This window comes from Poecilia reticulata, linkage group LG10, assembly GCF_000633615.1.
Source record: "Poecilia reticulata strain Guanapo linkage group LG10, Guppy_female_1.0+MT, whole genome shotgun sequence".
In the NCBI taxonomy this organism is placed as follows: domain Eukaryota; kingdom Metazoa; phylum Chordata; class Actinopteri; order Cyprinodontiformes; family Poeciliidae; genus Poecilia; species Poecilia reticulata.
The window spans coordinates 26987043-27000962 of NC_024340.1; the positions used below are offsets into that span (position 1 = coordinate 26987043).

General features: G+C 39.6%; 1 protein-coding gene across 3 annotated transcripts in view; it reads right to left on the reverse strand.

Moving 5' to 3' along the window:
- The window catches only part of atrx (ATRX chromatin remodeler), a 37307-nt gene extending 25800 nt beyond the window's left edge, over positions 1 to 11507 (reverse strand). For 2 of the 3 annotated variants that reach the window (XM_008420065.2, XM_008420063.2), the window contains exons 1-9: positions 8472 to 8668; positions 7021 to 7082; positions 6885 to 6934; positions 6666 to 6775; positions 6490 to 6570; positions 6288 to 6397; positions 6132 to 6199; positions 2357 to 4935; positions 2073 to 2139 (exon numbers count right to left, since the gene is read on the reverse strand). In XM_008420065.2, the coding sequence (XP_008418287.1) occupies positions 2073 to 2139; positions 2357 to 4935; positions 6132 to 6199; positions 6288 to 6397; positions 6490 to 6570; positions 6666 to 6775; positions 6885 to 6934; positions 7021 to 7077 (3122 nt within the window). In that variant the 5' untranslated portion in view covers positions 7078 to 7082; positions 8472 to 8668. Of the gene's footprint in view, positions 1 to 2072; positions 2140 to 2356; positions 4936 to 6131; positions 6200 to 6287; positions 6398 to 6489; positions 6571 to 6665; positions 6776 to 6884; positions 6935 to 7020; positions 7083 to 8471; positions 8669 to 11260 lie in introns of those variants that run through there. The other variant, XM_008420064.2, reaches the window with a different exon arrangement.
- Positions 11508 to 13920: the final 2413 nt, after the last annotated feature.

Here is a 13920-nt window from a genome sequence, read left to right on the forward strand (position 1 = left end):
AAGAGAGAAACAAAAGCCCCATTAAAGATGTCGTGCATTTTATCAATCAAAATGAGCACAAAGTGTTTTTAGATCCACAAACTATCAAAGTTCAAAGTTGAAACATAGTTAATCGGTTGGTTTAAAGTAAGTTAGAGCAACAACTAAATGCATTTTTAATGAGCACACATTTCCCTAAATGAAGAGAGTACTTGCAGACAAATTAGTCTGAGCACCTGAGCTCCACTTAGTTATTTGTTGATAAAAATGGAAGAAAAAAAAACAACAACAAAAAAACACACTTACTGAAATATTAAGATTACAAAATTCTGCAGCAGAGAAGCTGTTTGGGTTTCAACCAGTTAATGCTGCCTAACTGAAGGAGTCTGGGGAAATAAATTATTCTTCAGCATGCGAGTGTCTAAGGTTTAAATAAACCAATAAACCATCAGAAGCAGAAGCACCCAACTAATAGGTTTAACATTTCTACTTAACCTGTAGCCTCAATTAGAAGCAGCTCTGCCCGTTTTCATTCCTCTGATTTTGTCACAGTGCAACTAGAAACTTCAAAACATTTTATTTGTGTTTTATACAACAGACCAACATAAACTGGTGCATAATTATGGAATGGAAAGAAAAATGATGACTTTCAAGACAGGTAGCAACGTCTACAAGGTTTGAACATTCAGGGTATCCTAAGTGTGTAGAAAAAGACATACCCCGTTACTTTGATACCCATACCCATAAATAAAATCCACTGCGACTAATTCCTTCTCAAGTTACGTAATTAGTAAATGGAGGTCAACTGTGTGTAATTATTAAATATCTTCGATTAGGCCCGTCATGATAAATTTTTCTGAGCGATTGTCTAAAAAATGATTGCTATAAACGATAATATTGTTTCAAGACCTTTTGACACCCGTTTCATGGAAATGACTAATAATGCTTGCCATTTTCTGCCATAGATAAATACACTTTATTTTCATAAGAACACATAACACTGGAACTAAAACTAAATTAAAAAACAACCAAAAACAAAATGGATTCTCAGTCTCCATTAACAAAAAACGTACTTGAATAAAAACTAATCAACATAAAGCCAAAGTGAAAATGAATACTGCATTCAACCAAAAGAGTGCAGATTATGAAGTCTGTATACTATATTGCCCTTCAGTAATCACTAGATTTAAATAGAGAAAATGGGCACATCCGACTACCTAATGCAGTAGTTCACACTACGCCATTTTTTTGCCCCTATTTTCCCCTTACGATAATCTTAGATCGTTGGCCAATCTAAGATTGTCGCTGGTGATTTTGTAACAGATCATCCTGCAGTGTATGGTGTGTTACGGTGGATCGTCGTGGCCGCTCAGATCTAAATCAGAGGTTTTCCCCGACTTGGAGTTTAACGCTGAATGTGACAGGTAGCCAATCAGAAAGCCTGGATTCTCCTCCGTGCTTCCTGAGGGGAAATTACGGAGGGGAATCCCAAACAGCTGAAACGGCGCAACCGACATCGGAGATGATTTGTGGAAACAACATTAATGTTTATTCAATATTTCGTGCAAAGAATATAGTAATGACAAGGAGAGGAGTTGGAGCCAAATTGCTACCGCAGTTGATAGGTTATAATGATTTTCATTCAGTCAGAACTTTACGTTGACTCTATCCACATGCATTGCAGGTAGATTCTAGTAAAGCATTGATTAATACCTGGTTTTAAAATGAATTAACTGGACTTGTATGTCTTGCCCAGGTGGCTGGACACCACACAGCACGATGACAAACCCGATCAAACTGTTATGCCTAGGATTTCTGTCGGCTAAGGTGTGGTCTCTCAGGTTTTAAAAACGGGCCGACAGTCGGCCGAAAACTCGTGTAGGGAGCTGGACATTATACAGAGGAAATGAGGAAGGGAGGGTCAGTGGAGAGCACCGGAGTTGAGCCTTTTTTCATTCAGTGTCATCAACAGAAAGAAAAAAAGGCAGGAAGAGACGATAAATAAAATGAGGTCGATAGGTTTAATTTATTGTGCGATGAATTGATTTATCGTTTATCGCGACAGGCCTATCTTTGATGCATTTCCCCAGTACCTGTTCTCAGGGTCGTCGTCGTCGTCTTCAAAAACTTGAGAATCGTCTTTAGTGTCTACCTCGTCTCCTAGCAACGAAACAAAAAACAGCATTATTTCCCAATAAAGGGGGACTAAAATCACGACATCTCTGTAAAAGAAAATGAACAGTTTTAGTGCAAACCGGAGAGGCTCTATGAGACTGAAAGAAACTTTCTGGAAACTGAAAGCAGCGATATGAAAAGGCTTCGTCTTTGCATATTAGGAGAAACCAAATGTAAACATTTCTACACTGAACAACTTTACCTGAGGACTGATTGAAGACTCCACTGCCTCCAAGTACATTATCCTCCACAATGGGTTTGATCTTTTGCTGGTCACTATCCTCTCCGGAGTCGCCTCCAGCCTCCTCCTCTTCCTCCTCCTCCTCCTCAGATGAAGATTGTAGCTTGGAGGCAGCTTTTGGGCTCCTTCCCTTCCGCTTCTTTTCATAAGATCGCTTCTGCTTCTTATCAGACAAGTCTTTTCCACTGCCCTTGGAGTTCTCCTGTTTCTTGACGCGGCTAGACCTCCTCCTAGCAGTGACTGCTTTGCTCCTACTCTCCACATCTGAGTCAGAGTCCGAGTTGTCCGAGCCGGCTTGTTTCTTCTTCTTCTTGGACATCTTCTTGTTTTTACTCTCTCCACCTGAATCAGAGTCCGAGTTGTCCGAGCTGGCTTGTTTCTTCTTCTTCTTGGACATCTTCTTGTTTTTACTCTCTCCACCTGAATCAGAGTCCGAGTTGTCTGAGCTGGCTTGCTGCTTCTTCTTCTTGGACGTCTTCTTGTTTTTACTCTCTCCACCTGAATCAGAGTCCGAGTTGTCTGAGCTGGCTTGCTGCTTCTTCTTCTTGGACGTTTTCTTGTTTTTACTCTCTCCATCTGAATCAGAGTCCGAGTTGTCTGAGCTGGCTTGCTGCTTCTTCTTGGACGTTTTCTTGTTTTTACTCTCTCCATCTGAATCAGAGTTCGAGTTGTCTGAGCTGGCTTGTTTCTTCTTCTTCTTCTTGGACGTCTTCTTGTCTTTATTCTCTGCATCTGAACCTGAGCTTTCGGACTTCCGTTTGCGTTTGGTTAGCGTCTCTGCGTCCTTTGAGGACGTGTCTGATTTGAAGAGACGCTTTTTAGTCGTGCTTTCCCGTTCCTCGTCCGTGCTGCTGTTGCCTGTTGCAGCTTTCTCCAGTAGAACAGGAGGAACTTCGTCTGAGTCAGAGTCTTCCGATGTTTTTGCTGAACGTTTGGTCTCTTTTTTAGTGTTACTGGGTTTCTTTGATAGCTTGACCCTGGCCTTGCTGTCTCCGTCAGATTCTGACTCAGAGGAGTCCTTCTTGCCTTTATTTTCTCCTTGCTTCCTTAAAGGAGTGGTCTTCACCCTACTGGAGCGGCGGGTCGGTGGTGGGCTATCAGCTTCTTCTGCTCTACTAGAATCAGAGTCTTTCTTATCCTTGTCTTTTTCCTTACTCTTGCTCGACTGTTCTGTGTTTTCTTTGTCCTTTGACCTAGAGGACCTAGAACTGCTGCTTTTGACAACTGGTACAGGAGTCAGTTTGACTATCAGGTTCTTAACTCTGGGTTGGGGGCATTGAGTTTCTGGAGGATGCTCATTTGACTTTGTATCCACGTCTTTCGCTGAACTGGTATCAGTCTGTGAGAGCATGGAGGAGTCAGCGAGACTCTCCACCATCTGGAAAAGCTCCTCAGGAACTGAAGGAGGAACAGACATAATGTCGTGATCCAGGGACGTTTCAGCAGTAGACACTGGCTCACCGTCAAAGACCTCGCTCTTAATTGTCTTTTTGGGGACGCTTGTTTCTGTTTGGTGGTCTTCCATTTCAGGCTTATTGGACACTTCGTCTTCTGACTTCATGTCCTGCTGGTTATCCAACTCTTTCACCCCTTCGTCCATCGTTTCTGTTTCATCAACTGAATCTGTTTCATTTGACGGCTTTTTGGGCGACTCTTTTCTTGAAACCTCTATTTCGTTAGGCAGCTCTTCAACCGTTTCCATCTTACCAACTAAATCTCCTATACTGTCCTGCTCCTTTGACACCTTTTTGGTTTTGCCAGATTTACAGACTGAATCATTCTCATTAGGCGGCTGCTTAGACTCCTTCATTTCTTCTGCGTCACAAATTGGCTTGACTTCATTAAGCTGCTCACCGTCCTCACCAGGAAGTGAATCTGCAGAACAATCCATCTCATTGTTTTCTGCAGGTTCCACAACATTGCCAGTCTTTCTCACATGTTGCCCTTCGGTACCATTCTGCAGCTCCATGTTTCTGAACTCAGGCTTCAAAGCCTCTTCCAAGGCATTGTGGGCTTTCCTCAGATCTGAGAGCACCGCCTTGAAGGCTTTCAAATGTCGATACCTGATGGTGGCGTCTGCCTGGTCGTCGGTCGCCTGCTGGATGAACTGAATGAAAGTGTTATTTAACCCAGTTGTAGTTTCAACAAGCTTCTTTGTCTTCTTGATTAGATCTTTGGGTATCTGCAGATTTTTATAGGAGAACGTCATGGTCCCCAAGCCTTCACTGTGTTCTTTCCCATTTGCGATTGCTTTCTGTTCCTTGGGGGATTTCTTCTTCTCTTTCTTGCCTTCACGCTCCTCAGCTTTATCTGTTTTTCTTTGCTTCATTTCCACTTCCTCTTTTCTCTGCATGATGCTGTGGCAGTTAGAGACCAGATCCTGGAGGGGCTCGGACCGGCACACGTAGCAGTGCCACTTGGAGTTCTCATCCGTGATGTTGGACAGTTCCTTCCTGCCCAGGTTGCGCAGTATGCACTTCTTGCAGAAAGCGTTGTTGCAGTAGTCACAGCAGATTAGCTTTCCACCCTCAGCACACCATCTGAGGACAAAGTTAGACAATATTTCAAGTTAAACAGTGAATACTTTTATACATGTTGCTTTTAAAGCTTTTTTTTTTTTTTTTGAAAGATCTAAATACAGACGATTCGGTAGAAGCCAGACTCATAAAGGACTATTCCATTCTAAAATATTTTCTACACCCAGACAAGGATTTGGCTCATGCAAATATGTTCAGCAGCTTGAATTGCATTAGATTGCTACAGTTGTTATATTATTAGCCATGAATTAGCAAAGGCTTGTGTACTGATCATTACTTCACTATCCAGTAGCTGATGGAGCTCAGCAGATGCTAATTTTTCTGCGTTAATTTGAAAACTACCTTATACTATCCAGGAGGCCTACTACTTCACTGCTGCAGATAATGTTACTTTTCTTTTCCCAAACAGTGTCGGTTCCAGTACTACCAATACTAGCATCTAGGCTATATAGTCTGTCTCGCAGGCAAAACAGGTTTGCTAAAAAGCTGCAGAAATATGAAGACAAAAGAACAATTGACATGTCAGGGAGAAAGTGGTGGAAAAGTTTAAAGCAGTATTATTTTACTACCACTTCACAAGTAGGCACTGCTTTGTGTTGGTCTATCAAATTAAAGTCTCAATTAAATACACTGAAGTTTGTGGTTGAAATTAAAAGGTCACGGGGTGTAAATACTTTCGCAAGGCATTGAGACGCATCTGTTAAATTCTGTGTAAGAGGAATTTTAGAAAGTATATTTAATTGTTTGTACAACCTGAAAAAAAGTATTTACTTTGCCTCTTGCAGCTGTAGTTAGATTTATGTAAAGAGGTTATTGTATTTTTACTCTGCTGGAATTTAGGGAGCGTTTGAGATTAGGAGAAAGCTCCCACCTATTTTCAAGGTTTCGAAGGTCGTCTAATAGTTACACTGCTGCTGATTCGAGCCAGAAATGTTGGTTATCAAAATCCTTTTAAGAAGCCGCCAGCATTAGAAAGTAGTAGCTGTTCAGTTATAGCAGAATGGACTGAACAAGCACAGAGCTGGTCACATAATTCTTGCTGTTCTCATTCTTGCATTCACCCATCTCTGCTTGGCAACTAAGAATGACAGTTAATTAGACAAAAGTCCGTTTTATTTTTATTTTTTTTCTGTTAAYATTCAGATTTTTTTTTTTTACTTCAGCATGTCACAAAACAGTTTTCTTTCGGTTGTCTCCACCTGCATTGCTCATCCATCCCATCAGAATCCCGGCCGATGTCATCGCTTGTGTAGTATTTGAAACATGACTGCAGAAATAGAAATGAACACRATCAGCAATCCGTAAACAGTACAAATATTTAAGAAGGTCACTGAGATGAAGTTACATTTTAATACCTTGCAAATGAGTACTTTGAGCATAGGATGCTCGTACACAGAGTTGCGCTGAAATTGGTTTACTTGTTTTCCGCAGGCTGTGCAGTTAACTTTCTTCTCCAGGGTATCATCTGTGACCAGCAAATTAAGTAGTTTCTTATTTTTTTCTAATATTAATGTATCAGATTTATGTTCAAACATTTGGATAAAAGCAGAAGATCACCTGTTTTTTTCTGTTTGAAATCCACTCTGAGCTTCATGGCACCTTTGCTTTCATTCCCACTCGGTTTTATCACTAAAGTGCCTGAGAAAATGAAACGGCAGAAATGCAAAGATTGCACTTCATTCCAGCTGCAGCAGAACTTACAATGAGTCCAACTCACACTGCACAGCTCTTACCTTTAGATCCGCTGCCTGTGTTACTGTCAGAAGTGGCTCCTTCGTTTTCGCTGTTAGTCGAGGCGTCAGAGTCTTTCTGTTCTGTGTGCTTTGTTACATTGGTGGGCTTCCTAAATTGTGTGTAGACATGCATCTTTAGTACTTTAAGCAGTATCTGTACCATCAAAATACAACAGCAAAATAAAAGCCATATTCATAAATTAAAAGTGAGTTTCTAACCTCCTGCTTCGAGAAGAAGACGGTTTCATGCTTTCTGATGAGCTCCCAGGCTGCAAGGAAACCAGGATTTATTTTAAGTTTATAAACAATGAAAAATATGTTTGCAAGTGTTCAAACTTACAAACGGCACACTCACCTCCTCTCCTTTCTCTCCCATTTGATCTAGGTTTGATTCGGAAGAAGCCAGACTCATTTTACCTGGAGAGACATCAGACATTTTTGTGAGCTCAGTGATAACACATAATGCATTCAAGTCACCAAAAACAATGCAGCTAATTTATATTCCTCATCAGATGCAACAAATCTAAACTTTGCAGCACACTCTTTCCTTTAATGACAAAATGAAAGAAAACTGGATAAAAGTTGGACAACTTCAGAATTGATAGGTCGGGTTTTAAGAAAAGTGAAATCAGTATCAATTAGGAATGGCCTGATCAGTGAATCCCTTGTTGTTTTTTTTGCTTGTTTTACACTTTCACTAGCCTGGTTAAAAAAAAAAAAAAAAAACTGGCCCCTTGAGCTATGCTTTGATTTGGGAGATGAAAATTGAGCAGACTTGCATAAGAAAGCAATTCCCAAATTTAGCAAACAAACATCCATTTCCAACATAAAATTAGCAGCAAACAAATACACGTGTTTCATGTGACCAAGTCAAGTTTAGAAACAAACTAAATAAATTTAAAAATGACAATAAACTCGAAGTTACAGGGACCACCTACGTGTCAAACCTTATAAAAACTGCTTATAAAAATTTAAAATCAAATCCCTCGGTTCCAAGTTTGACTATAATCAGAAAGATGTTATATTCTACATATAGGTCAAGTTTCTACTCAGCGTCTTAAAGTAGAAAATACTTGAGACGGAGGCCCATCACATTTTGTTTACCATCAACCTACTTTGCATGCCATTAGATGAGAGTGACTATCGCTCAGTTTCAAGATAAAAAATGTAAGTGTTATGATTAAAATTTAAGTTCAAGCCTGGTTTTCTGTTCTTCCGTCGTCTGCGGCTTATTCATCTCCAACTAAACCATCTCCCAGTTTTGACAGCCCAGAAACTCATGACTATCGTGACGTCGAGTCAATTTGCGGGTTTAGCACTTGGTTAAGACTGAAAACAGAATTTCCTTGGCTCATTTGAGACTAGCACGATTGCATTAGTGGTTCTGCATGCAAGGTCCTGTGCATGGGCATCCATTCAGGCCTTCATTTCCTTTATGTGGACATAACATGATACGAACCCGCGCCCTGCAGCCTGGAACTACCGTGTAGCATCCACACTTATTAGCTATGCTGCATTAAGCTGTCGACATTGCAACACAAATCCAGACATTTCATTAATAATTTATGTTAAAACGTCTTTTGCTGTATTAAGCTACACTTCGGGTATATGCATGTAAGCATTCAACCCTCCATGTCTGTGGACTTCAATGTTGCCGGCTGCGCAGCTAACGGTTAGCGCACAGTTAGCCTAGCGTGCTAACTAGCATCAAGGCTGCCATGGCCCGGCTTGCTGCTAACGAAGCCAACACAGTAATCAATGCAACGATGGCTCGTCTAAAACAAACAGTATAAACAACCTCCATACCTGCTTTCAGCAGTCGTCATTTCCTGACGTACGGCAGCGAGGTATTGTTTTACTTCAGMAAACCCCGGTCAACCCAACGTACTAAATTTCGATGGTGTGGAAGCTAAAATTTAGGGCTAAAAGCCGAAATAACTCCGCTAAGAAGAAACAAAGCAAGTGACCATCTTGCCGGATGACTGTGGACGCAGTAAAATGGCGCATCCAGTCTCAACCGCGCGAGTATTCCTATTGGCTGGCAGCGTCAGGGCCTCTGAGGATGTGATTGGCTGAGCCCAAAGGAAGCAAAAGCTTCCAGGGAAAGTAGAGCAAAGATGATAGTGTTGCTTGGTTAAGGAAAGTCCATTTATCACATAATAAACTGACAATAGACTAATGAATCAAGCCAGACTTCGCAGTAGTTTCTCAGTCCTCCAGACTTAACAACGGCATTCTTTCATGGACATATCATGCCCAGTCTTTGTCTATTTTTCTATATTGTTTTTAGACTTACACCCAGTGATCTGAGATCCTCAACGTGCTGGAAGCCCCCATTCAATCTGAGAAACCCATTGCTAAGACACCAGCTAACATAACTATAATTAGCAAATCATGTATTTTCACCTTGTTGATGGAGAACTGAAAAATTACTCACTTTTGCTGAAGGTCATGTTTTACGCAGATACAAGCCACATTAATAGTCCTACAGATTTACAGTAAAAAAATAAAATAAATAAAAACCTGGAGTAATTTTGTAACTTAATCAGTGGTACCATATATTATACACACACACTCACTTTACATTGCAATGCTTTTTACTAGTAATCATCTACAGATATAGACACTGCAAAATAGATAAAATATCGTCATAGGTGAAATTCTATTCTATTCTGTTATATTACTGATGATTCATAGGCTCATAAAATCCCCCACACCCCTGTCAAAATATTCAGTTTCTGATGTAACATGATAAACTTTTCAAAACATACAATGTGACATTTATCATGTGCAATTCTCCTGGAAAATAGAAATTTATTAGAAAGAAAAAAAAAATTGAAAAGTTACATGCTTTTGTAGCATGATTACACACACACACACACACACACACACGCACACACACACACACACACACACACACACACATGCGGTTTTTTGATCCAACTTCAGATTCAAGTCTTCTAGATAGCTCACATCTCAACCTCTTTTCTTATTCACAATCTCTCATCAGAGAAAATCTGTGACCTTCCCTCGGTTTTTCTTTTGAATGTAGCAGGCCAGAAACTTCATTAAGCCGTTTTTCAATGTATTTTTGAAGCAGGGACTCACAGACATGCTGAAAATTTGATGTTTTTTTTTTTTTTTTCCTTCACATTTCAAGCTCATTTCCACAGGTATGGGTCAAAACTGTTTTGACTTTTAACCTGCTCCATCTGAAGAAAAATAACCCTAAATAAATCTGTCCCCACCTATGGGTATGGTCTTTTTGGTGATGTTCAGTGTTGTTTCTATGCCAAACTCAAAGTTTGGAGATTGTTGCCCAGAAGTTGAGCTTGTTTCCCTCTAAACATAAAACATTCTACATGTGTGCACACAAGCTTTTGATCCTGTCTGCTTAATTTTTGCAAACTTTATCAAACGGGTCACTGCGGCCATTTTATTTTTAACATTTGTTCTTTTAACATGTTTTTTCTTTAGTTAGCTTGGAAATGTCAAATTAAAGGTGGAAAAAGTTTTGAAATATATTAATCATGGTCTATTTTTATGGCATCTTGTCAGAGGTGTGTCCACTCATTTTGCCATAACTGGGACTTTCCCCTTTTTTTTGTTACTTTTTTTTATTTGTGTGACAGAAAGACCACGATAAAGCTTGTAAACTGTATGAGCAATTTGTAAACAAAAATACAAAGAAGAAAAAACTTTTATGTCACCCATACAAACAATCTTCTAAAAAAATGTCTTTTCGGAAACATCTGAAAAACAAAGAGAGAGAAATTCATCTGAGCTCTTCATTTTCCAACCTTTTATGTAATCAAAGACAGACATTGCTAAATTTACGAATAAAAAATTATTGAACACGTACCCTTTTATCTTTGAAATAGAACTTCAATGGAAAAAAAGATGTTTCAGGCCAAGAACTTGGGATGACTGTCTAAAGATGTTTAATGATCCCAAACATCACATGATTTGATAAAATTTGATTGGAAATACATGCCTACATGCAGTGTTTGGTGCCTAATTTTTTAGAACTGCTCTGTCTTTTTAGAAGTTCATTAATATTGAAAGTCCTCGAAAGATCATTTAGGTAAACGATAATATTAACTCTTTCTAAAGGCTCTAAAACAAAACCCAGAGGAATCCCACAAATAAAGTGTGTTAAATCCTAAATTCATCATCTTAGAAAATTATAATATTATACAACACTGAATAAAAAAAGGCCTTTTTAATGTACAAAAATATGTAATTGCCATATTACAGCCTATACAATCGTAGAGACTGGATCAATGCCTAGAAGACAATCACTGACATTTCAGACAAATGAAGGCCACTAGAGGTCATTGCAAAAAAAAAAAAGCTGTTTTCTCACTTAGTGATGTATGCAAACATATTCATGTAAAGTTGATAACCACAAGAAGGAATGTCAATGAACATCCACTCAAGTAGTATTTCGTAAAGTTCTCCAGGAGCGCACTGAGGTTGAGGTCAGCATTTCAAGAGCCACAGCGTACAGACGATCCTATACAAAAAGGCTGAAAATGTCACATTCCTTGTGTCAAGCTACTCCTAAAACAGAGACAATGCCAGCAGTGTTTTACCTGGGTTGCTGTCCAAGACAAGTGAGGGAAAATGATGACATTCATCCAAGGAAGAAGGACTTTGAGGTATCTGAAATACTGAGGACAACTCTTCTGGATGCCCAAGACTTTGATTTTGATGAAGGAAAATTTCAGGTAGGGAAATGTACAACAAAAATTGAACCAAAAACTACGCTTCCTCCAAGTTAATTCATGACTTGAAAAGGGAAGGAAGTGAACACCTGTTAAGGCCCCTGGTCTCCAGAGGCTGTGCAGTCTCTTTGTTTTTGCGGATTCAGGTGTGGTAGCACACTAGTCTACACACTGGCTGCCGGAGGCTGAAGGGAAGCGACCCCATTGGAGCAGCAGAAAATCACCAACCCAATCAGACGACGATGAGGTCTACCTGCACCCTATAAAGCGCTCATGAAATCAGCTTTAGGAAGAGGCTTTGTGCAGCTGACTGCCACTTTGTTTGTTAGCCGTTTTGAAGACTGTTTAGAGCGGCTTTGGAGTATTTTTGTACTGCTGACCCACTTTGCTCTGTTAGCAGATTGATTCTGAAACTGACTGACTAATTCAATCTAGAAGCTTCTGTTTGGGAAGTTTGGTGCTCCTGTAGTGTTTCCTTTTGAGTTGTTTTTAGTTTTAGACTGATATGTTTGGTTACTTAATTGCTGAAGCTACACTTGACTGCTCCCTTACTTTCCCCCCTTTAGTTTTGTCAGTCCTGTTTTTGAATATTAATTGGGTCCAAGTGTACTGTTTTGTTTGAAACACTTCTTTGTAATAAACCATTTTAAATTCCACCTTTTATTTTTCTCTGTAAACATTTTTACGTCGCCACTCCCTGAATCCTTAGACCTGGAGTCGTAACAGCATCTTTACTCCCTTAAAAAATTATCCTATTTACTCAGATTATACTGGTCTGGAATTAAAAATCGCTTCTTTTTTAAAAAGATATTGTTGGCTCTAGTGGCCTTTACTTGAGAATAGTTCAACCGGAAACAGGGAAATGAGAGAGAGGGAAGACATGCGGCAAATGTCACCAGGCCAGGAATTGAACCTGTGACCACTGCCACGAGGACTAAGGCCTCAATACATGCTTTGTCCCTGTGCCACCACAGCACCCCAGAATTAATAATTGCTTGATCTGAAACATTTAAGTTTGGAAATAAAGAAAAGAAAAGTGAATGCACTGAATTTCGCAGCCTTCAGTCAATAAATGTTTAGACGGCTTTTTCGTCCTGTCCTATGTCATAGTCTTAGACAAACTGTAGTAGGTCTTGATTAATTTAACATTCGCCTCCAGATGGAGCTCAAACTGTTGCCACCCGGTGCTGCAAAAGTGCACGTATGCTTTATCAGAAGTGGTGGAGTGTGGTAAGGTAGATGTTAGATTTTGCAAAGATATCTAACATCATAGTTTCAGGTCATAGTTTCAAGCTCCAGTCAGACTGATTGGCCCCTTTGCTTTCGATGTCAATCAGTTCAGGCTGGCTTCTATTTCCAGCTTAACAAAAAAGCAATGAAGTGTTGCAACTTCAGCTAGGTAATAATCATATTAGTAGAATACTTGTGTTTGACTTTACGTTCTTTTTTAATTGTTGGATATCTTTCATCTACTAATATTTTGTGCACAGCATGAAATATTGCTGCACCCTAACAACAAAAGGCAGTTCCCCAGGTGTAGAAGTATGCATAAACTGACACTAACAGGAATTTTTTTCTTCTGTCACATTTTCCTTTTACTAATGCGTGGGCTCAAGTTAAAGGTTTGCCTCTAATTATTTCCCATGTGCCTACACACCAGTCATTTTGTCATGTCACACAGGAAAAGAATGTCTTACTTTAGTAATAAACTAATAATATCTCATCGTTTCATTAAAGTTGTTCGTTGAATAATTGTCACATGATTAGTTTGTTTCGTGGTGTGTGTGATCTGGCTTTAGTAGATCAGTGTGAAAAACCTCAAGAGGAACTTCATTCAATTTCTCATACAAGCAGTGCGTTTTAGGTCATTTTGCATATCTACATGAAGGTGGTCATTGGTTCCTGAACAGCAGAAATTGGAGGCGTAAATTTCTTGGTAAATATAAAATTCTATAGTGGAAAGTAAGCAAGCCAGATAAGATGTCTTCATCATCCTGTCCCAATTTGGTGTTTCCCTTTCTGACGTTGCCGACCACAGTGCTGTGACACAGATATAAGCACCAGTATTGAGAGTACGCAGGAGAATCGAGTTCTTCTGCTGAACCTGATAGAGCTGACTCAGTAGCTCCTTTAGAGACAGACATGAACACCTCTGGGTTTCAGTGCTCCGTATTCATTGGTGTGATGATGGTCGTGGCGGTGTATTCAGCATCAGTGCACAACCGTCCACCAGACAAAGATGAGCGTGTCATTCTGCTGCGCCGCATTGAGAATGCAACTAACCATCTGTTACACCAGGTAAGAATACTACAAATCACTTAATAGTTTATTTTTTCAGGTCTGCTTGACAATAAGCAATCATGTTTTTATTTTAGAAACTACATGGATGGGTGCCAAAGGTTTATAATGAATTGTGTACGGTATGTGGAAAATGTAAAATTTTTAGATGGCTGTATTTGTGTCACAGTGGTCTTTGACATCTTTAAACTTTTACCCATTTAGTCCTGATGCAACATACAGATTAATGA